Below are 26,314 nucleotides of genomic sequence, written 5' to 3' on the forward strand. Positions count from 1 at the left end.
TCCACATCTATTTATAAAGCTCAGGATCCCGTATGCTTTTTTAACCGCTTTCTCAACCTGCCCTGCCACCTTCATTGATTTGTGCACATATATCCCCAGATCCCTCTTTTAGAATTGTGCCCTCTAGTTTATATTGCCTCTCATTTTTCCTACCGAAATGTATCACTTCGCACTTCTCTGCGTTAAACTTCATCTGCCACGTGTCTGCCCATGCCACCAGCCTGTCTATATCCTCTTGAAGTCTATCACTATCCTCCTCACTGTTCACTACCCTTCCAAGTTTTGTGTCATCTGCAAATTTTGTAATTGTGCCCTGTACACCCAAGTCCAAGTCATTAATATAGATCAAGAAAAGCAGTAGTCCCAACTCCGACCCCTGGGGAACACCACTGCATTTCTCCCTCCAGTCTGAAAAACAACCATTCGCCACGACTCTGTATTTTCTGTCCCGTAGTCAATTCTGTATCCATGTTGCTGCTGCCCCCTTTATTCCATGGGCCGCAATCTCGATGATAAGCCGACCGTGCGGCACTTTATCAAATGCCTTTTAAAAGTCCATATACACATCAACTGCATTGCCCTCATCTACCCTCTTTTTACCTCATCAACAAACTCTATCAGGTTAGTTAAACACGAATTGCCTTTAACAAATCCGTGCTGGCTTTCCCTAATTAATCCACACTCGCCCAAGTGGCTGTTTAATTCTGTCCTGGATTATCGTTTCCAAAAGTTTCTGCACCACCGAGGTTAAACTGATAGGCCCATAGTTGCTGGGTTTATCCTTACACCCTCTTTTGAACAAGGGTGTAACATTTGCAATTCTCCAGTCCTCTGGCACCACTCCCATATCAACAGATGTCCGCAATTTCCCCCCTTACTTCCCTCAGCTTCCTCGGGTGCATCCCATCCGGACAAGTACAGCTAGCCTTTCTAGTACCTCTTTCTCAATTTTTAGCCCATCCAGTATCTTAACTATATCTTCCTTTATGGAGACTCTGGCAGCATCTTCTTCCTTGGTAAAGACCGATGCAAAATATTCATTTAGTATCTCAGCCATGCCCGCTGCCTCCATGAGTAGATCTCCTTTATGGTCTCTAATCGGCCCCACCCCGTTTACTGTTAACATGTCTGTAGAAGACTTTTGGATTCCCTTTTATGTTGTCTGCTGGTCTATCCTCATACTCTCTCTTTGCCCCTCTTATTTCCTCTTTCACTTCCTCTCTGAACTTTCTATATTCTACCTTGTTCTCACTTGTGTTAGCAACCTGACACCTGTCATATGCCGCTTTTTTCTGCTTCATCTTATTCTCTATCTCCTTTGTCATCCAGGGAGCTCTGGCTTTAGTTGCCCTACCTTTCTCCCTTGTTGGAATGTACCATGTCTGTATCCGAATCATCTCCTCTTTAAAGGCCGCCCACTGTTCAATTATAGTTTTGCCTGCCAATCTGTGATTCCAATTTACCCGGGCCAGATCTGTTCTCATCCCACTTACTTTAGAATGGTCAGAGTCCTTTTCCATAGCTATTCTAAACCTTATGATACTATGATCGCTGCTCCCTAAATGCTCCCCCCATTGACACTTGGCCCACCTCATTCCCTAGAATTAAGTCCAGCAATGCGTCCTTCCTCATTGGGCCAGAAACGTACTGGTGGAGAAAGTTATCCTGAACACATTTTAAAAATTCCTCCCCTTCTTTGGTCGTATGTAATTATTACCCCAGTCCATATTAGGATAGTTGAAATCTCCCATTTTCACTACTCTATGGCTTTTGCACCTCTCTGTAATTTCCCTGCAAATTTGCTCCTCTATATCCTTCCCACTAGTTGGTGGCCAATAGAATATACCCAGTAGTGAAATGGCACCTCTGTTGATCCTTAACTCTAACCAAATAGATTCTGTCCTTGACCCCTCCAGGACATCCTCTCTCTCCAGTACTGCAATATTCTCCTTAATCAATACTGCCCACCTCCCTCTCCTTTCTTTCCTTCCCTATCTTTCCTGAACACCTTGTATCCAGGAATATTTAGTACCCAGTCCTGTCCTTTTTTGAGCCAGGTCTCCGTTATCGCCACAACATCGTATTCCCATGTGGCTATTTGCGCCTGCAGCTCACCAACCTTGTTTTACCGCGCTTTGTGTGTTCACACACATGCACTGCAAACCAGTCTTAAATTTTCTTGTACTCTCTCTTAGTCTGATCCCACCTAATACTGTACTATTATTTGCTCTAGTGCTATCTTTCTCCCGGCAGGAGTCCTGCAGTTGCCATCAGCCCATCGGTATTGCACCCATGTGGCCCTTCTTAAATAGTCTTAAATTTTCTTGTACTCTCTCTTGGTCTGACCCCAGCTAATACCTTACTATTTCTTACTCTAGGGCTATTCTTCTCTCCTGATCCTTTGTGCCCCTTGTTTCCCCTTCCCAATGCTACATTCTGGTGCCCATTCCCCTGCCAAATTAGTTTAAACCCCCCCACCCCACAGTACTAGCGAACCACCCTGCGAGGATATTGATCCTAGCTCTGTTGAGGTGCAACCCGCCCGTCCTGTACAGGTCCCACCTCCCCCAGAACTGGTCCCAATACCCCAGGAATCTGAAACCCCCCCCCCGCACCATCTCTCCAGCCACGCATTCATCTGCTCTATCCTCCTATTTCTATACTTGCCAGCGCGTGGCACCGGGTGTAATCTGGAGATTACTACCTTTTTGAGGTCCTGCTTGTTAAGAATATAAGAAATAGGAGCAGCAGTAGGCCATCCGGCCTCTCGAGCCTGCTCCGCCATTCTACAAGATTATGGCTGATCTTCTACCTCAATGCCATTTTCCTGCACCATCCCCATATCCCTTGATGCCTTTAATATGTAGAAATCTATGGATCTCTGTTTTGAATGTACTCTATGACTGAGCCTCCACAGCCTTCTGGGGTAGAGAATTCCAAAGATTCACCACCCTCTGAGTGAAGAAATTTCTCCTCATCTCAGTCCTAAATGGCCGACCCCTTATCCTGAGACTGTGACCTCTGGTTCTAGACTCCCCAGCCAGGGGAAACATCCTCCCTGCATCTACCCTGTTGAACCCTGTAAGAATTTTGTATGTTTCAATGAGATCACCTCTCATTCTTCTAAACTCTAGAGAATACAAGCCTAGTCTACTCAATCTCTGCTCGCACACAATCCTGCCATCCCAGGAATCAGTCTGGTGAACGTTCATTGCACTCCCTCTATGGCAAGTATATCCTTTCTTGGGTAAGGAGACCAAAACTGTACACAATACTCCAGGTGCGGTCTCACCAAGGCCCTATATAATTGCAGTAAGACATCTTTACTCCTGTACTCACATCCTCCTGTGATAAAGGCTAACATACCATTTGCCTTCCTAATTGCTTCTGCACCTGCATGTTAGCTTTCAGTGACTCATGTACAAGGACACCCAGGTCCCTTTGAATATCAACATTTCCCAATCTGTCACCATTTAAAAAAAATACTCTGCATTTCTGTTTTTCGTACCAAAGTGGATAACTTCACATTTTTCCACTTTATATTCCATGTGCCAAGTTAATCTCTTCCTAACTCCTTAAACTCTGTCTGCAGGACCATATCCCTCTTCCTACCTATGTCGTTTGTACCGATATAGACCACGACCTCTGGCTGTTCACCCTCTTTTCCCCCCCCCCAAAGAATATTCTGCAGCCGCTCAGTGATATCCTTGACCCTGGCACCAGGGAGGCAACATACCATCCTGGAATCACTTCTGCGACCGCAGTAACGCCTGCCTGCTCCCCTAACGATGGAATCCCCTATCTCTATTGCTCTCCTGACCTTTCTTTCCACCCCCCTGCACCCTGTATGGTCCATGGTGCTGTGGTCTTGGCTCTGGCTGAACTCAGGAGAGGCTCCTGGTGGAGAGAAATCTAGAATCCTGAAGAGAAAAAACAAAGAAGCAGTGCAGGAAAGTGATTGGGGTAAGGATAACAAAATTGTGTCAGGAAGGGACAGAGTGTACAAACAAAAGACAACAAATAGGATCCGAGGAAGATAAAATGGTAATAAGACAAATAGGGCCATAGTACAAAAAAATGTTAAGATATCTAAAAATGTAAAAAGCATGAAGCATTTGTAATAAGGTAGACGAGTTAACAGCGCAAATAGATGTAAACTGATACGCTATAATAGCAATTACAGAGACATGGCTGCAAGGTGACCAAGGCTGGGAGCTGAGTATCCAAGGGTATTCATTATTTAGGAAGGACAGGCAAAAAGGAAAAGCAAGTGGAGTGGCGTTGTTAGTAAAGGATGAAATCAGAGCAATAGTGAGAAAGGATATTGGCTCAGAAAATCAAGATGTAGAATCCGTCTGGGTGGAGTTAAGAAGTACCAAGGGGCAGAAAACACTGGTGGGAGTTGTCTATAGGCCTCCAATCAGTAGTGGTAATGTAGGGGATGGGATCAAACAGGAAATTAGAGATGTATGTAACAAGGGTACTACAGTAATCATGGGTGACTTTAATCTGCATATAGACTGGCCAAACCAAATTAGCAATAATACCGTGGAGGACGAATTCTTGGAGTGAGTACGAGATGGCTTTTTAGACCAGTATGTTGAGGAGCCAACCAGGGAACAGGCTATCCTAGATTGGGTATTATGCAATGAGAAGGGGTTAATTAATAATCTTGTTGGGCGGGGTCCTTTAGGGAAGAGTGACCAAAACATGATAGAATTCTTCTTTAAGGTGGAAAGTGCAGTACTCCAATCCGAAACTAAGGTCCTAAATCTAAACAAAGGAAACCAGGAAGGTATGAGGAGTGAGTTGGCTATGATAAATTGGGAAACTTCATTAAAAGGCATGACGGTGGATAGGCAATGGCTAACATTTAAGGAACGAATGCATGAATTGCAACAATTATACATTCCTTTCTGGTGCAAAAACGCAAAAGGAAAAGTGGCCTAACCATGGCTAACAAAAGAAATTAAGGATAGTATTAGATCCAAAGAGGAATCATATAAAGTTGCCAGAAAAAGTAGCAAGCCTGAGGATTGGGAGCAGTTTAGAATTCAGCAAAAAAGGACCAAGAGATTGATTAAGAGGGGAAAAATAGAGTATGAGAGTAAACTTGCAAGGAACATAAAAGTGGTGTGCAAAATCTTCTACAAGAATGGAAAAAGAAAACGATTAATGAAGACAAATGTAGGTCCCTCACAGTCGGAAACGGGAGAATTTATAATGGGGAACAGGGAAATGGCAGAGCAATTAAACAAATACTTTGGTTCTGTCTTCACGTAAGAGGACACAAATAACTTCCCAGAAATGCTAGGGAACCAAGGGACTAGTGAGAAGGAGGAATTAAAGGAAATTAGTATTAGTAAAAAAATAGTGCTGGAGAAATTAATGGGACTGAAAGCCGATAAATCCCCAGGACCTGATAATCTGCATCCCAGAGTACTAAAAGAGGTAGCCGTGGAAATAGTGGATGCATTAGTTGTCATCTTCCAAAATTCTATAGATTATGGAACAGTTCCTGCAGATTGGAGGGTGGCAAATGTAACCCCACTATTTACAAAAGGAGGGAGAGTGAAAACAGGGAACTACAGACCGGTTAGCCTAACATCAGTAGTAGGGAAAATGCTAGAGTTTATAAAGAATGTGATAACAGGACACTTAGATAATATCAAATGGATTAGACAAAGTCAACATGGATTCATGAAAGAGAAATCATGTTTGACAAACCTACTGGAGTTTTTTGAGGATGTAACAGGTAGAATAGATAAGGGAGAACCAGTGGATGTGGTGTGTTTGGATTTTCAGAAGGCCTTTGATTAAGTCGCACATAAGAAGTTGGTGTGCAAAATTAAAGCACTGGGATTGAAAATTGGTTAACAGACAGGAAACAGAGAGTAGGAATAAATGGGTCTTTTTCGGGGTGGCAGGCAGTGACTAGTGGGGTACCGCAGGGATCAGTGCTTTGGCCCCAGCTATTCACAATATATATCAATGATTTGGGTGAGGGAACCAAATGTAATATTTCCAAGTTTGCTGACGACACAAAACTAGGTGGGATCATGAGTTGTGAGGAGGATGCAAAGAGGCTTCAAGGCAATTTAGACAAGTTGAGTGAGTGGGCAAATACATGGCAGATGCAGTATAATGTGGATAAATGTGAAGTTATCCACTTCAGAAGGAAAACAGAAAGGCAGAGTATTATTTAAATGGTGATAGATTGGGGAATGTTGATGTACAAAGGGATCTGAGTGTCCTTGTACACCAGTCACTGAAAGCAAACATGCAGGTGCAACAAGCAGTTAGGAAGGCAAATGGTATGTTGGCCTTCATTGCAAGACGATTTGATTGCAGGAGCAAGGATGTCTTACTGCAGTTATACAGGGCCTTGGGTGAGATGACACCTGGAATATTGTGTGCAGTTTTGGTCTCCTTACCTAAGAAAGGATATACTTGCCAGAGGCAGTCAGCGAAGGTTCACCAGACTGATCCCTCGGATGGCAGGACTGTCGTATGAGGAGAGATTGGGTCGACTCTTCCTGTATTCACTCGAGTTTAGAAGAATGAGAGGGGATCTCATTGAAACATATAAATTTCTGACAGGGCTAGACAGACTGGATGCAGGGAGGATGTTTCCCCTGGCTGGGGGGTCCAGAACGAGGGGTCACAGTCTCAGGATACGGAGAAGGACATTTAGGACTGAGATGAGGAGAAATTTCTTCCTTCAGCGGGTGGTGAACCTGTGGAATTCTCTACCACAGAAGGCTGTGGAGGCCAAGTCACTGAATATATTTAAGAAGGAGCTAGATAGATTTCTAGACACAAAAGGCATCAAGGGGTACGGGGAGAGAGCGGGACAATGGTATTGAGATAGAGGATCAGCCATAATCATACTGAATGGCAGAGCAGACTCGAAGGGCTGAATGGCCTACTCCTGCTCCTATTTTCTATGTTTCTATGAAGCCTCTCCCCCACCAGTATTCAGAACTGAATACTGGTTAGAGAGTAAGATGCCTTCAGGATACTCCTGCTCTACCTGCCTGGTCCTCTTTGTCTGTCTGGCAGTCACCCAGTCCCTCTCTACCTGCACTGTCAAGCTGTGGGGTGACCACCTCCTGAAACGTGCTATCCACGTAGCTCTCAGCCTCGCGGATACGCTGCAATGACGCCAGCTGTTGCTCAAGCTCCGAAACCTGGAGCTTGAGCTCCTCCAGCTGGCGACACTTCCTGCACCTGTGGTTGTCCAGGACACGGGAAGCGTCCTGGAGTTCCCACATGGCATAGGATGCACATTCCACGGGTGTGAGCTGCCCTGCCATGCCTCGATTTATTGGATTAACTAAACTTAACTGGAAATAAACTCGAGACTTAAAAAAAAAGACACTCACCAGAAAAAGAGAACCTCACCAGCTAGCAGCTAATCAGCTCCTTCCCTTGTGCTGACGTCACTTCTGATTTTCGTACCTCGCTGCTTGAAGCCACAAACTCTTTACACGCTCCTTACCTCCGACGCTCGGCCCCCGACTCCCAACAGGTCCGCTCCTTACCTCCGACGCTCGGCCCCTGACTCCCAACAGGTCCGCTCCTTACCTCCGACGCTCGGCCCCTGACTCCCAACAGGTCCGCTCCTTACCTCCGACGCTCGGCCCCTGACTCCCAACAGGTCCGCTCCTTACCTCCGACGCTCGGCCCCCGACTCCCAACAGGTCCGCTCCTTACCTCCGACGCTCGGCCCCTGACTCCCAACAGGTCCGCTCCTTACCTCCGACGCTCGGCCCCTGACTCCCAACAGGTCCGCTCCTTACCTCCGACGCTCGGCCCCCGACTCCCAACAGGTCCGCTCCTTACCTCCGACGCTCGGCCCCTGACTCCCAACAGGTCCGCTCCTTACCTCCGACACTCGGCCCCCGACTCCCAACAGGTCCGCTCCTTACCTCCGACGCTCGGCCCCCGACTCCCAACAGGTCCGCTCCTTACCTCAGGCGCTCTGACGCTCCGCCCTCGACTCCCAACAGGTCCACTCCTTGCCTCAGGCGCTCTGACGCTCCGCCCTCGACTCCCAACAGGTCCACTCCTTGCCTCAGGCGCTCTGACGCTCCGCCCTCGACTCCCAACATGTCCGCTCCTTACCTCAGGCGCTCTGACGCTCCGCCCTCGACTCCCAACAGGTCCGCTCCTTACCTCAGGCGCTCTGACGCTCCGCCCTCGACTCCCAACATGTCCGCTCCTTACCTCAGGCGCTCTGACGCTCCGCCCTCGACTCCCAACAGGTCCACTCCTTACCTCAGGCGCTCTGACGCTCCGCCCCCGACTCCCAACAGGTCCACTCCTTACCTCAGGCGCTCTGACGCTCCGCCCTCGACTCCCAACAGGTCCACTCCTTACCTCAGGCGCTCTGACGCTCCGCCCTCGACTCCCAACATGTCCGCTCCTTACCTCAGGCGCTCTGACGCTCCGCCCTCGACTCCCAACATGTCCGCTCCTTACCTCAGGCGCTCTGACGCTCCGCCCTCGACTCCCAACAGGTCCACTCCTTGCCTCAGGCGCTCTGACGCTCCGCCCTCGACTCCCAACAGGTCCACTCCTTACCTCAGGCGCTCTGACGCTCCGCCCTCGACTCCCAACAGGTCCACCCCTTACCTCAGGCGCTCTGACGCTCCGCCCTCGACTCCCAACAGGTCCACCCCTTACCTCAGGCGCTCTGACGCTCCGCCCTCGACTCCCAACATGTCCGCTCCTCACCCCAGGCGCTCCGATTAAGGCCTACTTCCCGGGCCTCACTCTTTATTTAGTCCGATGCTCCGGCTCCGAACAGGTCCGCTCCTTACCTCAGGCGCTCAGATCTTTGAAGAAAGGCAGTAACGTTTTGCTTTTCACTGGATTAACTATTATTTCTCTCCCCGATCAAATAAATAAAAGCAAAAAGTGCAGCCATCTGTGGTAACCCCTGTGCCTTTGAATTATATGGTAACCTATAATCCAAGTCAGTGTTAGGAGTTGTGCAAAATCTGTTGCATGTGGGAAAGACATTACAGGAATACCCCTGTAGTTTTACTAACAATATCAAAGGCTCTGTAGGTTTGGTCGATGTTGCAAAATGCCCTTCATTACAATACTTTTCCCTCCTTTTGACACCAGTTGTCTCTCCCCTTCTCCCCTTTCCCTCCCCTTCTCTTGAAAGCATAAACATCCTTGCTGATGTACAGTTCCATCGGCTTCAATTGTTTTCTGACATCTCACCAAAGTGACTATTATTCACGTGTGTGCCTGGACGATGAGTGCAGACAGGCTATTCAATGGCAAGGACCATCACAGCTGAATATGATTCTATCCACATCAGTGTATTTCTATCAGCAGTAGCTGAATAGCAGTCAAGAGTGTGAACTCTGCTTGGTATTATCCCCTTCCCCAACTCTGAGGCACTGATGTCAGTTGTCCACCTTTGCTACCACCAAAGATCAGCCAGCTCAGTAAAGACTGGGAATTGAACCTTGGACTTTCCAGACCTAGCTGCTCACTGGATTAGTCAGCTAAACTACTGGGGGAGAGGGTACAGTGTTTTAATTTTGATTAGTATGCTAATAATCTGCAAAGAGATTTTGGGATTCTATTTCATCCTTTTTTTGGTTGAAAGGGTAATGCATATAAACAGAACTATTAATCTATTACTTTTTTCATTTTTCTGTGTGCTTATTTGATCAGGCAGAAATTCAATCTCTGAAAGAAAGACTAGAAATTGAGAAACAGGCCTGGGAAGAAAATTACATGAAGAAACAGGTAATTTTAATTTTGTTAAGCATATGTTCCTGCCTACGCAATGTGTGTTAATACAGCTGAAGTTAAAATAGCCCTAAATGTTCTGGCTTGTCTCATATTTAAGTTTTATACTACAAGATTGGCACTGATGCAAAGTGTTTTCAGTTTAACAATTATGCAAATTAATGTAATTCTGGTGTCAAGTCAACTCATTTGTATCCAGGTTTCTTGGAAACATCGAAACATAGAAAATAGGAGCAGGAGTAGGCCATTCGGCCCTTCGAGCCTCCTCCGCCGTTCAATATGATCATGGCTGATCCTCTATCTCTCTATACCATATTCCCGCTCTCTCCCTGTACCCCTTGATGCCTTTTGTGTCTAGAAATCTATCTAGCTCCTTTTAAATATATTCAGTGACTTGGCCTCCACAGCCTTCTGTGGTAGAGAATTCCACAGGTTCACCATCCTCTGAGGGAAGAAATTTCTCCTCATCTCATTCCTAAGTGTCCTACCCCATATCCTGAGAGTGTGACCCCTCATTCTGGACACCCCTGCCAGGGGAAACATCCTCCCTGCATCCAGTCTGTCTAGCCCTGTCATAATTTTATATGTTTCAATGAGATCCCCTCTCGTTCTTCTAAACTCAAGTGAATGCAGGCCGAGTCGACCCAACCTCTCCTCATACGACAGTCCTGCCATCCCAGGAATCAGTCTGGTGAACCTTTGCTGCACTCCCTCTATGGCAAGTATATCCTTTCTTAGGTAAGGAGACCAAAACTGCACACAATACTCCAGGTGTGGTCTCACCAAGGCCCTGTATAACTGCAGTAAGACATTCTTGCTCCTGTACTCGAATCCTCTTACAATGAAGGCCAACATACCATTTGCCTTCCTAACTGCTTGCTGCATCTGCGTGTTTGCTTTCAGTGACTGGTGTACAAGGACACCCAGCTCCCTTTGTACATCAACATTTCCCAATCTATCACCATTTAAATAATACTCTGCCTTTCTGTTTTTCCTTCCGAAATGGATAACTTCACATTTATCCACATTATACTGCATCTGCCATGTATTTGCCCACTCACTCAACTTGTTTAAATTGCCTTCAAGCCTCTTTGCATCCTCCTCACAACTCATGATCCCACCCACTTTTGTGTCATCAGCAAGCTTGGAAATATTACATTTGGTTCCCTCACCAAATCATTGATATATATTGTGAATAGCTGGGGCCCAAGCACTGATCTCTGCGGTACCCCACTAGTCACCGCCTGCCACCCCGAAAAAGACCCATTTATTCCTACTCTCTGTTTCCTGTCTGTTAACCAGTTTTCAATACATGCCAGTATATTATCCCCAATCCCATGTGCTTTAATTTTGCACACTAACCTCTTATGTGGGACTTTAGCAAAGACCTTCTGAAAATCCAAGTACACCACATCCACTGGTGTTCTCCCTTATCTATGCTACCAGTTACATCCTCAAGAAACTCCGTAGGTTTGTCAAACATGATTTCCCTTTCACAAATCCATGTTGACTTTGTCTAATCCCGTTGATATTTTCTAAGTGTCCTGTTATCACATCCTTTATAATAGACTAGCATTTTCCCTTCCACTGATGTTAGGCTAACCGGTCTGTAGTTCCCTGTTTTCTCTCCCTCCTTTTTTAAATAGTGGGGTTACATTTGCCACCCTCCAATCGTCAAGAACTGTTCCATAATCTATAGAATTTTGGAAGATGACAACTAATGCATCCACTATTTCCATGGCTACCTCTTTTAGTATTCTGGGATGCAGATTATCAGACCCTGGGGATTTATTGGCTTTCAGTCCCATTAATTTCTCTAGCACTTTTTTTAACTAATGCTAATTTCCTTTAATTCCTCCTTCTCACTAGTCCCTTGGTTCCCTAGCATTTCTGGGAAGTTATTTGTGTCCTCTTCCGTGAAGACAGAACCAAAGTATTTGTTTAATTGCTCTGCCATTTCCCTGTTCCCCATTATAAATTCTCCTGTTTTTGACTGTAAAGGACCAACATTTGTCTTCACTAATCTTTTTCTTTTTACATACTTGTAGAAGCTTTTACAGTCCACTTTTATGTTCCTTGCAAGTTTACTCTCATACTTTCTTTTTCCCCTCTTAATCAATCTCTTGGTCCTTTTTTGCTGAATTCTAAACTGCTCCCAATCCTCAGGCTTGCTACTTTTTATAAGAACATAAGAACATAAGAAATTGGAGCAGGAGTAGGCCAATCGGCCCCTCGAGCCTGCTCCGCCATTCAATAAGATCATGGCTGATCTGATCCCAACCACAAATCTAAAGAACACAACTTTATATGATTCCTCTTTGGATCTAATACTACCCTTAATTTCTTTTGTTAGCCATGGTTGGGCCACTTTTCCTTTTGTGTTTTTGCACCAGAAAGGAATGTATAATTGTTGCAATTCATGCATTCGTTCCTTAAATGTTAGCCATTGCCTATCCACCGTCATGCCTTTTAATGAAGCTTCCCAATCTATCATAGCCAACTCACTCCACATACCTTCATAGTTTCCTTTGTTTAGATTTCAGACCCTAGTGGAGGATGTTACTAGGAATGTTTTGGGCAGGAGAAGAACATTAGCATACCTAGCCTATCCTTCTAAACCTCCCGTAAGTTTATTTATTAGCATTAATAGCCCTAATTGTCATTCCTAATAGGAATTAATACGCTCTTTTTTTTAAAGCCTGCCATGCGATTGCTGGGAAGGTGGGTGGGCTACGGTAAGGCCAGTAGAAATGGAAGCATGAAAAATTTGCAAAGTGGACCAGGCTCCAGCGGCTCGGGAGCCCGGGAGAAGATAAAAACAGTGCGACACCAATGGTCCGCCCGCCAGCGCGATGTGCTGACCAAACATTCCTGCCCCTGAAACACCATCACATCCAACCCATATCACCAGCTTCCTACCCAAGAGCAAGTGGGAGATATAGTCTGAAGTTATTGAAATCAATAATAAGGCCAGGGAGCTGCAAATGTTTAATAGAAAGTCAAGGTACGTGAGCTTGCGTGAGCTTCACTGGAAAAATGTAGAAGACTAAAAACACAGAGGTCAGAGTGGGAATGGGTTGTGGAATTTAAGTGGCAAATGATCGGGAGTCTGGAATTGCACTTGTAGACACACTTACATTATGGATTTGGCATAGTTCAGTTTACAGTCTGCAATCAATTTATCACTGGTAGACTTCCAGGTTAAGATTGTTCCTTGGATGATGTGAGCATAAAATTATACATCTCCTTTCTTTGAGTAGCAGATTGGCTATGACATTGGCAAGTTCTGGTTCCTCTGGACGCTGTGCTTCATTCTAGGAACATCGTCAGAAAATCACCATCTTCTCTTCGGTTTTCCTTGCATGAAATATATTTTCTCTGTTGACTTTAAACTGGACTTTCTCTGTGCTTCGAATTTCAGCTATTAAATTAAATGTTGTGATATGGTTACAATCTCTACCTCTGTTTAGATCTCCAATTTAACCTTTTCTTAAACCTTCCAATTTTACATTCTTTAAACTCTCTCCCAACTTTGAAAGACCTTCTTGAAACTTTCAAAACCTTTTGATTTGGGTGAACAATGTCTGACAGTAAGTACTTTAAAGTATCACAAAGGAAATTTGCAGTTCAAGTGACATGACCAAAATCAGTAATTTGCCTCCATGGATCGCCTTCAACGGTATTGTTCAACTAAACAGTCCCATTTTAGAAATGATAATTGACAGGTTTTAATTAGTTTTATAAAAATCATACTTCCCTCCTCCCCTTTTCCTTCTCAGTTTCTCCCAAAATGAGAGAAGCTTAAACTTTACAATTTAAAGAAAAGGGAGACCTCGTTGAAGTATGTAAAATATTAATTGGTATAGATAAGGTAAACCCAGATTATTAAATAAGGTGCAAAAGTAAGGTGCAAAAATCAAATTGTATAAATAACCATTTGCAAACTTAGGAGAAATCAGAAAGAACTTCTTTACCCAGAGTCAGTTGTGATAAATGTGGTTTAAACTGTGCAGAGCCCTCCGATTTCTGAAATAGTAGGCCAATCTTTACCCCTCATAATCTGAAGGAAGGGTTTTGTTAAACATGTTAGAAGGGGAGGATTAAATGTCATATTAGGATAATAACTATTTGAGCTTGATGTTACTTGAATGTTTGTGTACTTTCAGCATTTAGATTTCTTTTGTGTAGCTTACAACCTCTATTGACACAGAAATCTCGGTGTGAAAATATGGGTCTTGATCACTCGTTGAAGACAGCTTGGTTAAAATAGTTTGGCAGTGCAGTACTTAATTTCTCCACAAAGCGTTGGTAAAGTGAATCATCAAAGTTGGAATTGCCAAATCAAGCATCACAAGGAAGCCGTGGTGCTTTGCCATTAGGTTAATGCCATTTTCCTTCTTGTGTAGGAGGCTTGGTTACTTACCCGCGAACGAGGATTAAAAGAAGAGGTCCGCAGAGGACGAGACAAGGAGATTGAGCTGGTTATCCAGCGCCTGGAGGAAGAAGTCAGAATTTCTAAGCACGAGTGTGAGAGGGTAGCAGAAAATACGTGAGAACATTTTCAGAAATTTTTTTTTGCAAGAATTTATATCCTGTAAGAAATGAGGAAAAATTAGAATTTTCTTCCACTGTGTCCTATGTTAGGAAGCTGAAACTCGTATTTTGAAAAGTGGTTTAAAATTGCACTCTAGCTGACCCTTTCAACATAGAATCATAGAATGATTACAGCACAGAAGGAGGCCATTTGGCCCATCAAGCCCATGCTGGCTCTTTGTAAGAGCAATCCAGTTAGCTCTCACCCTGCTCTTTCCCAGTAGCCCTTCAAGTATTTATCCAATTCCTTTTTGAAAGCCATAATTGAATCTGCTTCCACTATCCTTTCAGGCAGCACGTTCCAGATCATAACCACTCGCTGCGTAAAAAGGTTTTTCTCATGTCACCTTTGGTTCTTTTGCCAGTCACCGTAAATCTGTGTCCTCTGGTTCTTGACCCTTCCACCAATGGGAACAGTTTCTCTTTATTTACTTTATCTAAACCCTTCATGATTTTGATCACCTCTATCAAATCTCCTCTCAACCTTCTCTGCTGTAAGGAGAACAACCCCAGCTTCTCCAGTCTATCCACGTAACTGAAGTTCCTCATCCCTGGAACCATTCTACTAATCTCTTCTGCACTCTCTCTAAGGCCTTCATATCCTTCCCAAAGTGTGGTGCCCAGAATTGGACACAATACTCCAGTTGTGGCTGAACCAGTGTTTTATAAAGGTTCAACATAACTTGTTTTTGTACTCTATGCCTCTATTTATAAAGCCCAGGATCCTGTATGCTTTTTTAACCGCTTTCTCAACCTGTCCTGCCACCTTCAAAGATTTGTGTATGTATACCTCCAGGTCTCTGTTCCTGCACCCCCTTTAGAATTGTACCATTTAGTTTATATTGTCTCTGTTCATTCTTCCTATCAAAATGTATTACTTCGCACATCTCTGCGTTAAATTTCATCTGCCATGTGTTCACCCATTCCACCATGATTCCTCAATTTCATGAATGTACATAGTATGATCTAACAATGCACATACGCACCATGGAGAGAGATGGCTAATAAGAATGATTTTACTTTATAATTCGGATATATCAGAAGTATTATCTGAGCAGTCTTTTGTTCTCCATGCATTTATGTATAAAATATAGAGACTGGTTGGGGGACATAACAATCTGTTTATCTCAGAAAGGTATTTGACCTCTTAAGTAAGTGCTGTGCAATTGTGGAGTTACCTGCAGGAGACTGAGTACTTTTTTTTAAAGTCAACATATTTATAACTCGTTAGAGGAAGTTGATGATTTTGAAAATGTGGTCTCCAAGTTCAACCACATCCTGTGTAACTACTAATATTTTGAAGTTCTCCAAGCAAAGGCAGAAGTGAAACTACACTTAAACCATAGCATACTCCAGAAAACATACCACAAAACGCTCTGCATCATGGGGATAGTTCACTGCATCAACACCACGAGAGGGGGACAGTGGAGTGCTAATTCTGTTGCATTAAACCAAGTGAAACTCAACTACAAGCCAACATGTAAAACTGATTTGTTGTAGGATTAAGCACGTTCGTCACAAATATGAATCTGAGCTGAGGGAGCTGGAACGTTCAGAGCGCAATCTGCAGGAAAGATGCAATGAACTTAAGGCACGGCTGATGGAAGCAGAGGGAGAGACTATCCGCTTCAAGGGATTGTTTAGATATAAAGAACAGGAAATAGAAGATATAAGAAAGGTAACCCTGATGTGTGTTTTGATGTTGTTTGCCATTTCTTTTATGCTTTACATCACAAGAACATTCTATCATGCTTCCTCTCCATAAATGGTATTGAGTAATATAGTGCTGGAAGAGCTGGTCAATTCAGTCCTCATTTTCAGTGAGTTAGTTTATCTCCGCTTTGGTGCCAGTACAGGAACTATAATTGGCCTCAGTGCTCTCGGCTAAGGGGAGGAGAAAGTTTGCTATAGTTCCCACCAATGATTGCTGTCCAGTGGCCCCAGTTGGACATTTGTGGATGTTGGGAAGGAACAAAATTGCTGTTCCTCAACACTCAAGTAACCTGTCTGTGCTCACTAGTTAAGGGCCACATGGGTGCAATACCGATGGGCTGATGGCAACTGCAGGACTCCTGCTGGGACAAAGATAGCACTAGAGCAAGTAATAGTACAGTATTAGGGGGAATCAGACTAAGAGAGAGTACAAGAAAGTCTAAGACTGGTTTGCATTGCATGTGTGTGAACGCACGAAGTGTGGTAAACAAGGCTAGTGAGCTGCAGGCGCAAATAGCCACATGGGAATACGATGTTGTGGCGATAATGGAGACCTGGCTCAAAAAAGGGCAGGATTGGGTACTAAATATTCCTGGATACAAGGTGTTCAGGAAAGATAGGGAAGGAAAGAAAGGAGGGACGTTGGCAGTATTGAATAAGGAGTATATTGCAGTATTGGAGAGAGAGGAGGGGTCCTGGCGGGGTCAAGAACAGAATCTATTTGGTTAGAGTTAAGAAATAAAAGAGTTGCTATTACACTACTGGGTGTATTTTATAGGCCACCAACTAGTGGGAAGGATATAGAGGGGCAAATTTGCAGGGAAATTAGAGAGGTGCAGAGGCTATAGAGTAATGATAACTGGAGACTTCAACTATCCTAATATAGACTGGGATAACAATAATAACATAAGGGGCACAGAGGGGGAGGAATTTTTGAAATGTGTTCAGGATAACTTTCTTAACCAGTTCGTTTCTGGCCCAACGAGGAAGGAGACATTGCTGGACTTGGTTCTAGGGAGTGAGGTGGGCCAAGTGGAGCAAGTGTCAGTGGGGGAGTATTTAGGGGGCAATGATCATTGTATCATAAAGTTTAGAATAGCTATGGAAAAGGACTCGGACCACTCTAAAGTAAAAATACTCAATTGGAGGATGGCCAATTTCAATGGGATGGGAACAGATCTGGCCAGGGTAATTTGGAATCAAAGATTGGCAGGCAAAACTGTAATTGAACAGTGGGCGGCCTTTAAGGAGGAGATGGTTCGGGAATAGTCTAAGCACATTCCCACGAGGCAGAAAGGTAGGGCAACTAAAGCCAGAGCTCCCTGGATGACAAAAGAGGTAATGAGTAAGATGAAACGGAGAAAAGGGGCGTATGACAGATGTCAGGTTGATAACACAAGTGAGAACCAGGTAGAATATAGAAAGTTCAGAGAGGAAGTGAAAAAGGAAATGAGAGGGACAAAGAGTATGCGAATAGACTGGCAGCCAACATAAAAGGGAATCCAAAAGTCTTCTACAGGCATGTAAACAGTAAATGGGTAGTAAGAGGAGGGGTGGGGCGCTGATTCGGGATCATAAAGGAGATTTACTCATGGAGGAAGAGGGGATGGCTGAGGTACTGAATTAGTACTTTGCATCTGTCTTTACCAAGGAAGATGATGATGCCAGAGTCTCAGTAAAGGAAGATATAGTTGAGATACTGGATGGGCTAAAAATTGATAAAGAAGAGGTACTTGAAAGACCAGCTGTACTTAAAGTAGACAAGTCACCCGGTCCGGATGGGATGCATCCTAGGATGGTGAGGGAAGTAAGGGTGGAAATTGCGGAGGTGCTGGCCATAATCTTCCAAAAATCTGTAGATACGGGGATGGTGCCAGAGGACTGGAGAATTGCAAATGTTACACCCTTGATCAAAAAAGGGTGTAAGGATAAACCCAGCAACTGTAGACCAGTCAGCTTAATCTCAGTGGTGGGGAAAGTTATAAAACGATAATCCGGGACAGAATTAACAGTCACTTGGACGAGTGTGGATTGATTAGGGAAAGCCAGCACGAATTTGTTAAAGGCAAATCGTGTTTAACTAACCTGATAGAGTTATTGATGAGGTAACAGAGAGGGTAGATGAGGGCAATGCAGTCAATGTGGTGGATATGGACTTTCAAAAGGCGTTTGATAAAGTGCCGCACAGTAGGCTTATCATGTCTCACTTCGTATTTTTGTTTTAAATTTCATCTGCCACATGTCTGTCTATATCCTCTTGATGTCTATTACTATCCTCCTCATTGTTTACTACCCTGGAATGAAGGGGGCAGTAGCAACATGGATACAGAATTGGCTAAGGGACAGGAAACAGAGATTAGTGGTGAATGGTTGATTTTTGGACTGGAGTGGGTGTGCAGTGGTCAGATTCCCCAGGGGTCAGTGCTGGGACCACTGCTTTTCTTGATATATATTAATGACTTGGACTTGGGTGTACAGGGCACAATTTCAAAATTTGCAGATGACACAAAACTTGGAAGTGTAGTAAACAGTGAGGAGGATAGTGATAGAACTCAAGAGGATATAGACGGACACGTGGTAGATGAAATTTAACACAAAAATACAAAGTGATACATTTCGGTAGGAAGAACGAGGAGAGGCAATATAAACTGGAGGGCACAACTCTAAAAGGGGTACAGGAACAGAGAGATCTGGGGATATATGTGCACAAATCGTTCAAGGTGGCAGGGCAGGTTGAGAAAGCAGTTAGAAAAGCATACGGGACATTGTGCTTTATAAATAGAGACATAGAGTTCAAAAGTATGGAAGTCATGATGAACCTTTATAAAACACTGGTTCGGCCACAACTGGAATATTGTGTCCGTTTCTGGGCACCACACTTTAGGAAGGATGTGAAAGCCTTAGAGGGTGCAGAAGAGATTTACTAGAATGGGTCCAGGGATGAGGGACTTTAGTTATATGGATAGACTGGAGAAGCTGGGGTTGTTCTTCTTGGGACAGAGACGGTTGCAAGGAGATTTGATAGAGGTATTCAAAATCATGAAGGGTCCAGACAGAGTAGATAGAGAGAAACTGTTCCCATTGGTGGAAGGGTCAAGAAGCAGAGGACATAGGGGAACCAGTGGACGTAGTGTATTTAGACTTCCAGAAGGCATTCGACAAGGTGCCACATAAAAGATTATTGCTCAAGATAAAGAATCACTGGATTGGGGGTAATATTCTGGCATGGGTGGAGGATTGGTTATCTAACAGGAAGAAGAGTTGGGATAAATGGTTCATTCTCAGACTGGCAACCAGTAGCCAGTGGTGTTCCGCAGGGGTCGGTGCTGGGTCCCCAACTCTTTACAATCTATATTAACGATTTGGAGGAGGGGACCAAGTGTAACATATCAAAGTTTGCAGATGATACAAAGATGGGAGGGAAAGTAGAGAGTGAGGAGGACATAAAAAACCTGCAGGGGGATATAGACAGGCTGGGTGAGTGGGCAGAGATTTGGCAGATGAAATACAATATTGGAAAATGTGAGGTTATGCACTTTGGCAGGAAAAACCAGAGAGCAAGTTATTTTCTTGATGGCAAGAGACTGGAAAGTACTGCAGTACAAAGGGATCTGGGGGTCCGAGTGCAAGAAAATCAAAAAGTTAGTATGCAGGTGCAGCAGGTGATCAGGAAGGCCAACGGAATGTTGGCGTTTATCGCTAGGGGGATAGAATATAAAAACAGGGAGGTATTGCTGCAGTTATATAAGGTATTGGTGAGACCGCACCTGGAATACTGCATACAGTTTTGGTCTCCATACTTAAGAAAAGACATACTTGCTCTCGAGGCAGTACAAAGAAGGTTCACTCGGTTAATCCCGGGGATGAGGGGGTGGACATATGAGGAGAGGTTGAGTAGATTGGGACTCTACTCATTGGAGTTCAGAAGAATGAGAGGCGATCTTATTGAAACATATAAGATTGTGAAGGGGCTTGATCGGGTGGATGCGGTGAGGATGTTCCCAAGGATGGGTGAAACTAGAACTAGGGGGCATAATCTTAGAATAAGGGGCTGCTCTTTCAAAACTGAGATGAGGGGAAACTTCTTCACTCAGAGGGTGGTAGGTCTGTGGAATTTGCTGCCCCAGGAAGCTGTGGAAGCTACATCATTAGATAAATTTAAAACAGAAATAGACAGTTTCCTAGAAGTAAAGGGAATTAGGGGTTATGGGGAGCGGGCAGGAAATTGGACATGAATTTAGATTCGAGGTTAGGATCAGATCAGCCATGATCTTATTAAATGGCGGAGCAGGCTCGAAGGGCCGATTGGCCTACTCCTGCTCCTATTTCTTATGTTCTTATTTAAGGTGATTGGCAAAAGAACCAAAGGTGACGTGAGGAAAAACATTTTTTTACACAGGATCTGGATCTGGAATGCACTGCCCGAGGCGGGGAGTGGGTGGTGGAGGCAGATTCAGTCATGGCCTTCAAAAGGGAACTGGATAAGTACTTGAAAGGAAAAAATTTGCAGGGCTACGGGGGAAGCACAGGGGAGTGGGACTGGCTGGATTGCTCTTGCATAGAGCTGGCGTGGACTCGATGGGCCGAATGGCCTCCTTCCATGCTGTAACCTTTCTATGATTCTACACCACTATGTGTTGCTGCTTTGAGAAATGAAGGGAAAAATCGTTAACTGAGCATAAAGTACAGAATGGACTATTATCAGTTGTGTCTAAATATAATACCTCCAGAAGAGGCAGCTGAACCTGATTTTAATTATGTGATCAGATTTATCTGATTTATCAAACCAACTTTAACTCTGAAAGTAGGTCAATTGGAACATTGACTCAAGTTCATGGTAAATTTACCAGAAACCTCCAATTGTTTGTTTTGGGGCCTTATTGTTAAATGGCGGAAGACCCTTGATGTGCTTTCGCGGAGACCTGAATGCAATATTGACTTTGGACAAATAATCTGCTCCTCTGGCTCTGCTCAAGTGCTGTGATTTTCGTCAGATGATTTCAGTCTTTCTTTCGATTCTGCTTCACAGTCTTGTGCTTTTCCCATTTGATTGCCATTTCATTGCTTGATTTGGCCCCATGCCATGTTAACTATTGCTTTTGTTTTATTTTACAGTGAATTTTTCATCCAGTTCTTCTGTCAACCAATCCACCCCATGCCCCATCCCCCTTGTTAATCTTTGATTGCTATTTAATGTTTTTCTCCTGACAGTGCATTCAGAGTTTTTGGGGGATATTTCTCAAATGGGAGCGGCCCATTTTTGTTTACAGTGCCTTTATCTATGTGTGAGAGTGGAGGCAAGAGACCAGTTGCATAGTCTTCAGAGTAATATTATTTTGCCACTTTTTAAACTTATTTCTTCACCACCTTCGCCCCCGCCCCCCCACCCAACCTCTTTCCCCCGTGGTTTTATCTCCTCCTCTCCTGAAGGTGCCAGCTCATGTTGGTATGTGATTTCATAGGCACAAGATGTATGTGGTCATTCTAAAACATGAGTCTAAATTGCAAGTCTGGGCAGGCTTTTTGCCCATTTTTTTGTTGCAAACTTTCTAAAGGAGTTTTTTGTTTTTCTTTTGCTTGCAACTCTATGACTGTGTTGCTACCTAGCTACCGAAAGCGTCTCCTCTCCTAGCTTAATTCTGGTCTTTCTCTGACTGTCTTACTGCTGTCACTGTTGCCTTTTTTGCCACTATCTTTGCCTGTTTATTGTTTCCACACTAATCAGTAGCATCTGTCCTCTCGTGAATATCCATTTCAATCTTTGCCAATTCAAGCAAATCTTCTGGTTTCAAAAAAAGATACAGTTACTGGTGTCAACACTGGCTCTCCAATTTCCCACAGAGATTGTAAAACAATTTTCCCCAGAGTTGGAAATAAGTTCAGAAAGCCATTGGTTATGAGGACAGAGTTCTTAGGCTTATGTTATTCATTCTTGAAATTAAATCTCCTTCACAAAAAACTTTTAATATTTTAATAAAGGATGGTGCATGTCAGCATACCACCAATCTCTGCTCATTACTTATTGGTTCTTGCTTATCTCTGAGACAGAACTCCTGGCAAAGGTTAAAGGCCTGTTTCTGAACTGCTTCATCCTAAATTAATGTCTTGAGTAAAACATGAGTATTTTTGTAAGAGTAAAAAAACTTGCATCAGTAAACTTTTTTAAAATACAGATGTGATCTCTATGCAATCTGCAAAAAAAAGTCATGTCACAAAAATTTATGGGATGGATACCAAGGATGAGAAAGCACTTTGGGTTTTATTGCTCCCTTCATACATAATTGTTCCCTTTGACTATTTTTAAATGCTCAGAGAGAGCTTGTCTTTTCTGTAATTGTCCCACGTCACATGAAGGCTAAATTCCTTTGTGTTAAGAACCGTAAATTAAAATGAACATGATGATGAGCAGGCGTGCATTGGTGAAGCCTATGTTTCTTTTGGTTTCAAAAGTACCAGCTAAGAAAAAGTCAATGCACAAACTGTGCATTAAAAAGGGAGAGAGAGTAATGGGAGCACAAACTGAGGAAAAAAGAACGAACTTGCATTTATCTTAAGCCCTCAGATTGTCACAATGCACTTCACAGCCAATGCATTACTTTTGTAGTGTGGTCACTGTTTTAATGTAGACAAACATGGCAGTCAGCTTGCACACAGCAAAGTTCCACAGACAAATAAGATAAATGATCAGATAATTGTGTTTTTTTTAGTGGTGTTGGTTGAGAAATAAATATTGGCCAGGATACTGGCAAAACTCCCCTGTTTTTTTTAATATAATAGTGTCATGGGCAGATGTAAATACAGATGTGATCTCTATGCAATCTGCAAAAAAAAGTCATGTCACAAAAATTTATGGGATGGATACCAAGGATGAGAAAGCACTTTGGGTTTTATTGCTCCCTTCATACATAATTGTTCCCTTTGACTATATTTTTAAATGCTCAGAGAGAGCTTGTCTTTTCTGTAATTGTCCCACGTCAGCATTACTACGCTGGAGGGCCAACCTAAGATACGTATTCGAGTCTTTGGAGTGGGGCTTAAACCTACAACATTCTGACTCAGAGCCACCACTGAAACAAGACCAACGCTGAAGGAGGAGGAGAATCTCCGGGATAAGAGTGCTAGCAAAAAGAGGGAGGTGAGGAGAGGAAAGAAGTGCATCTCTTTCACCTTGGGAGAAGAGGCCCTCCGTGTCACTGTGGCAACATATCAACAGTTTTAGAACGATCAGCCTTAGTAATGGAGAGTGCCAATATGTATTTACACAGAATGTTCCCACTGACCTGGAAGTATTGACTGTTACACGGTGCTTGTGAAAATTGGCTCAGCATTAATGAGCACGACCCTAAAATTCCTGTGGTGGGGGGGGTGGGGTTGTGGTGACAGACCTGAGGCAGATTAGAACTGCTGCTAGCCCAGTGCTCAAGTCTTTGACCCTGTCGGAAATCCCAAGGTCAGGGTAATTTAAATGTGAAGGGTACCCCCCCCCCCCCCCCAACCACTCCCGCACTGTTTCTGGCACAATACGGTCAACCGGTCTGACCGGGGGGGGGGTGGGAGGAGGAATTTCACTGCTGCCAGATGCCGCAGGGGCGATTGCATACCTGAAACTGGTCCAACAATTTTTTTATTTGTCCTTCTCCACATAACCCTAGAAATGCTGCACACCAGTGACTAACGAGCATCCCGCCATTCATAGCTGTTTCACATGTATCAGCTATGGCTCAGTGGGTAGCACTCTTGCCTCTGCGTCAGAAGGTTGTGGGTTCAAGGCCCACTCCAGAGACTTGAGCACGCAGTCCAGTCTTTTTTTTTATTCCTTCATGGGATGTGGGCGTCGCTGGCAAGGCCAGCATTTATTGTCCATCCCTAATTGCCCTTGAGAAGGTGGCGGTGATCCGCCTGCTTGAACCGCTGCAGTCCGTGTGGTGAAGGTTCTCCCACAGTGCTGTTGGGTGGGGAGTTCCAGGATTTTGACCCAGCAACGATGAAGGAACGGCGATATATTTCCAAGTCAGGATGGTGTGTGACTTGGAGGGGATTGTGCAGATCGAGTTGTTCCCATGCGCCTGCTGCCCTTGTCCTTCTAGGTGGTAGAGGTTGTGGGTTTGGGAGGTGCGGTTGAAGAAGCCTTGGCGAGTTGCTGCAGTGCATCCTGTGGATGTTACACACTGCAGCCACTGTGCGCCGGTGGTGGAGGGAGTGAATGTTTAGGGTGGTGGATGGGCTGCCAATCAAGTGTTATTGGAGCTGCATTCATCCAGGCAAGTGGAGAGTATTCCATCACACTCCTGACTTGTACCTTGTAGATGGTGAAAAGGCTTTTTGGAGTCAGGAGGTGAGTCACTCGCTGCAGAATTGGACATGAATTTCGATTTGAGGTTAGGATCAGATCAGCCATGATCTTATTGAATGGCGGAGCAGCTCGAGGGGCCGATTGGCCTACTCCTGCTCCTATTTCTTATGTTCTTATGTAGAATACCTAGCCTCTGACCTGCTTTTGTAGCCACAGTATTTATGTGGCTGGTCCAGATAAGTTTCTGGTCAATGGTGACCCCAAGGATGTTGATGGTGGGGGATTCGGCGATGGTAATGCCGTTGAATGTCAAGGGGAGGTGGTTAGATTCTCTCTTGTTGGAGATGGTCATTGCCTGGCATTTGTCTGGCGCAAATGTTACTTGCCACTTGTGAGCCCAAGCCTGGATGTTGTCCAGGTCTTGCAGCATGCGGGCACGGACTGCTTCATTATCTGAGGGGTTGCGAATGGAACTGAACACTGTGCAATCATCAGCGAACATCCCCATTTCTGACCTTATGATGGAGGGAAGATCATTGATGAAGCAGCTGAAGATGGTTGGGCCTAGGCACTGCCCTGAGGAACTCCTGCAGCAATGCCCTGGGGCTGAGATGATTGGCCTCCAACAACCACTACCATCTTCCTTTTGTGCTAGGTACGACTTCAGCCACTGGAGAGTTTTCCCCCTGATTCCCATTGACTTCAATTTTACTAGGGCTCCTTGGTGCCGCACTCGGTCAAATGCTGCCTTGATGTCAAGGGCAGTCACTCTCACCTCACCTCTGGAATTCATGTCTTTTGTCCATGTTTGGACCAAGGCTGTAATGAGGTCTTGAGCGGGGTGGTCCTGGCGAAACCCAATCTGAGCATCGACAACACCTTCCATCACTTTGCTGATGATTGAGAGTAGACTGATGGGGCGGTAATTGGCCGGATTGGATTTGTCCTGCTTTTTGTGGACAGGATATACCTGGGCAATTTTCCACATTGTCTGGTGGATGCCAGTGTTGTAGCTATACTGGAACAGTTTGGCTGGAGGCGCGGCTAGTTCTGGAGCACAAGTCTTCAGCACTACAGCCGGGATGTTGTCGGGTCCATAGCCTTTGTTGTATCCAGTGCACTCAGCCGTTTCTTGATATCACATGGAGTGAATCGAAATGGCTGAAGACTGGCTTCTGTGATGGTGGGCACATCGGGAGGAGGCCGAGATGGATCATCTACTCTGCACTTCTGGCTGAAGATGGTTGCAAACGCTTCAGCCTCGTCTTTTGCACTTACATGCTGGACTCTGCCATCATTGAGGATGGGGATGTTTACAGAGCCTCCTCCTCCTGTTAGTTGTTTAACTGCCCACCACCATTCATGACTGGATGTGGCAGGACTGCAGAGCTTTGATCTGATCCATTGTATGTGGAATCGCTTAGCTCTGTCTGCAGCATCTTGCTTCCGCTGTTTAGCATGCTTGTAGTCCTGTGTTGTAGCTTCATCAGGTTAGCACCTCATTTTGAGGTGCACCTGGTGCTGCTCCTGGCATGCTCTTCTACACTTCTCATTGAACCAGGGTTGATCCCCTGGCTTGTTGGTAATGGTAGAGTGAGGAATATGCCGGGCCATGAGGTTACAGATTGTGTTGGAATACAAATCTGCTGCTGCTGATGGCCCACAGCGCCGCATGGATGCCCAGTTTTGAGCTGCTAGATCTGTTCTGAATCTATCCCATTTAGCACGGTGGTAGTGCCACACAACATGTTGGATGGTGTCCTCAGTGCGAAGACGGGACTTCATCTCCACGAGGTCTGTGCGGTGGTCACTCCTAACAAAACTGTCATGGACAGATGCATCTGCAACAGGTAGATTGGTGAGGACGAGGTCAAGTAGGTTTTTCCCTCGTGTTGGCTCGTTCACCACCTGCCGCAGGCCCTGTCTGGCAGCTATGTC

At 44.6% G+C, this 26,314-nt stretch overlaps 1 protein-coding gene across 6 annotated transcripts in view; it reads left to right on the top strand.

Annotated features, from left to right (window-relative positions):
- Positions 1–26,314, top strand: part of cep131 (centrosomal protein 131) — a 108,932-nt gene that overhangs the window by 72,718 nt on the left and 9,900 nt on the right. For 5 of the 6 annotated variants that reach the window (XM_068003967.1, XM_068003966.1, XM_068003969.1 and 2 more), the window contains 3 exons: positions 9,700–9,774; positions 14,184–14,326; positions 15,871–16,048. In XM_068003967.1, the coding sequence (XP_067860068.1) occupies positions 9,700–9,774; positions 14,184–14,326; positions 15,871–16,048 (396 nt within the window). Of the gene's footprint in view, positions 1–9,699; positions 9,775–12,313; positions 12,852–14,183; positions 14,327–15,870; positions 16,049–26,314 lie in introns of those variants that run through there. The other variant, XM_068003970.1, reaches the window with a different exon arrangement.

The sequence above is a fragment of the Heptranchias perlo genome, chromosome 23 (assembly GCF_035084215.1).
Source record: "Heptranchias perlo isolate sHepPer1 chromosome 23, sHepPer1.hap1, whole genome shotgun sequence".
NCBI classification, from domain to species: Eukaryota; Metazoa; Chordata; class Chondrichthyes; order Hexanchiformes; family Hexanchidae; genus Heptranchias; species Heptranchias perlo.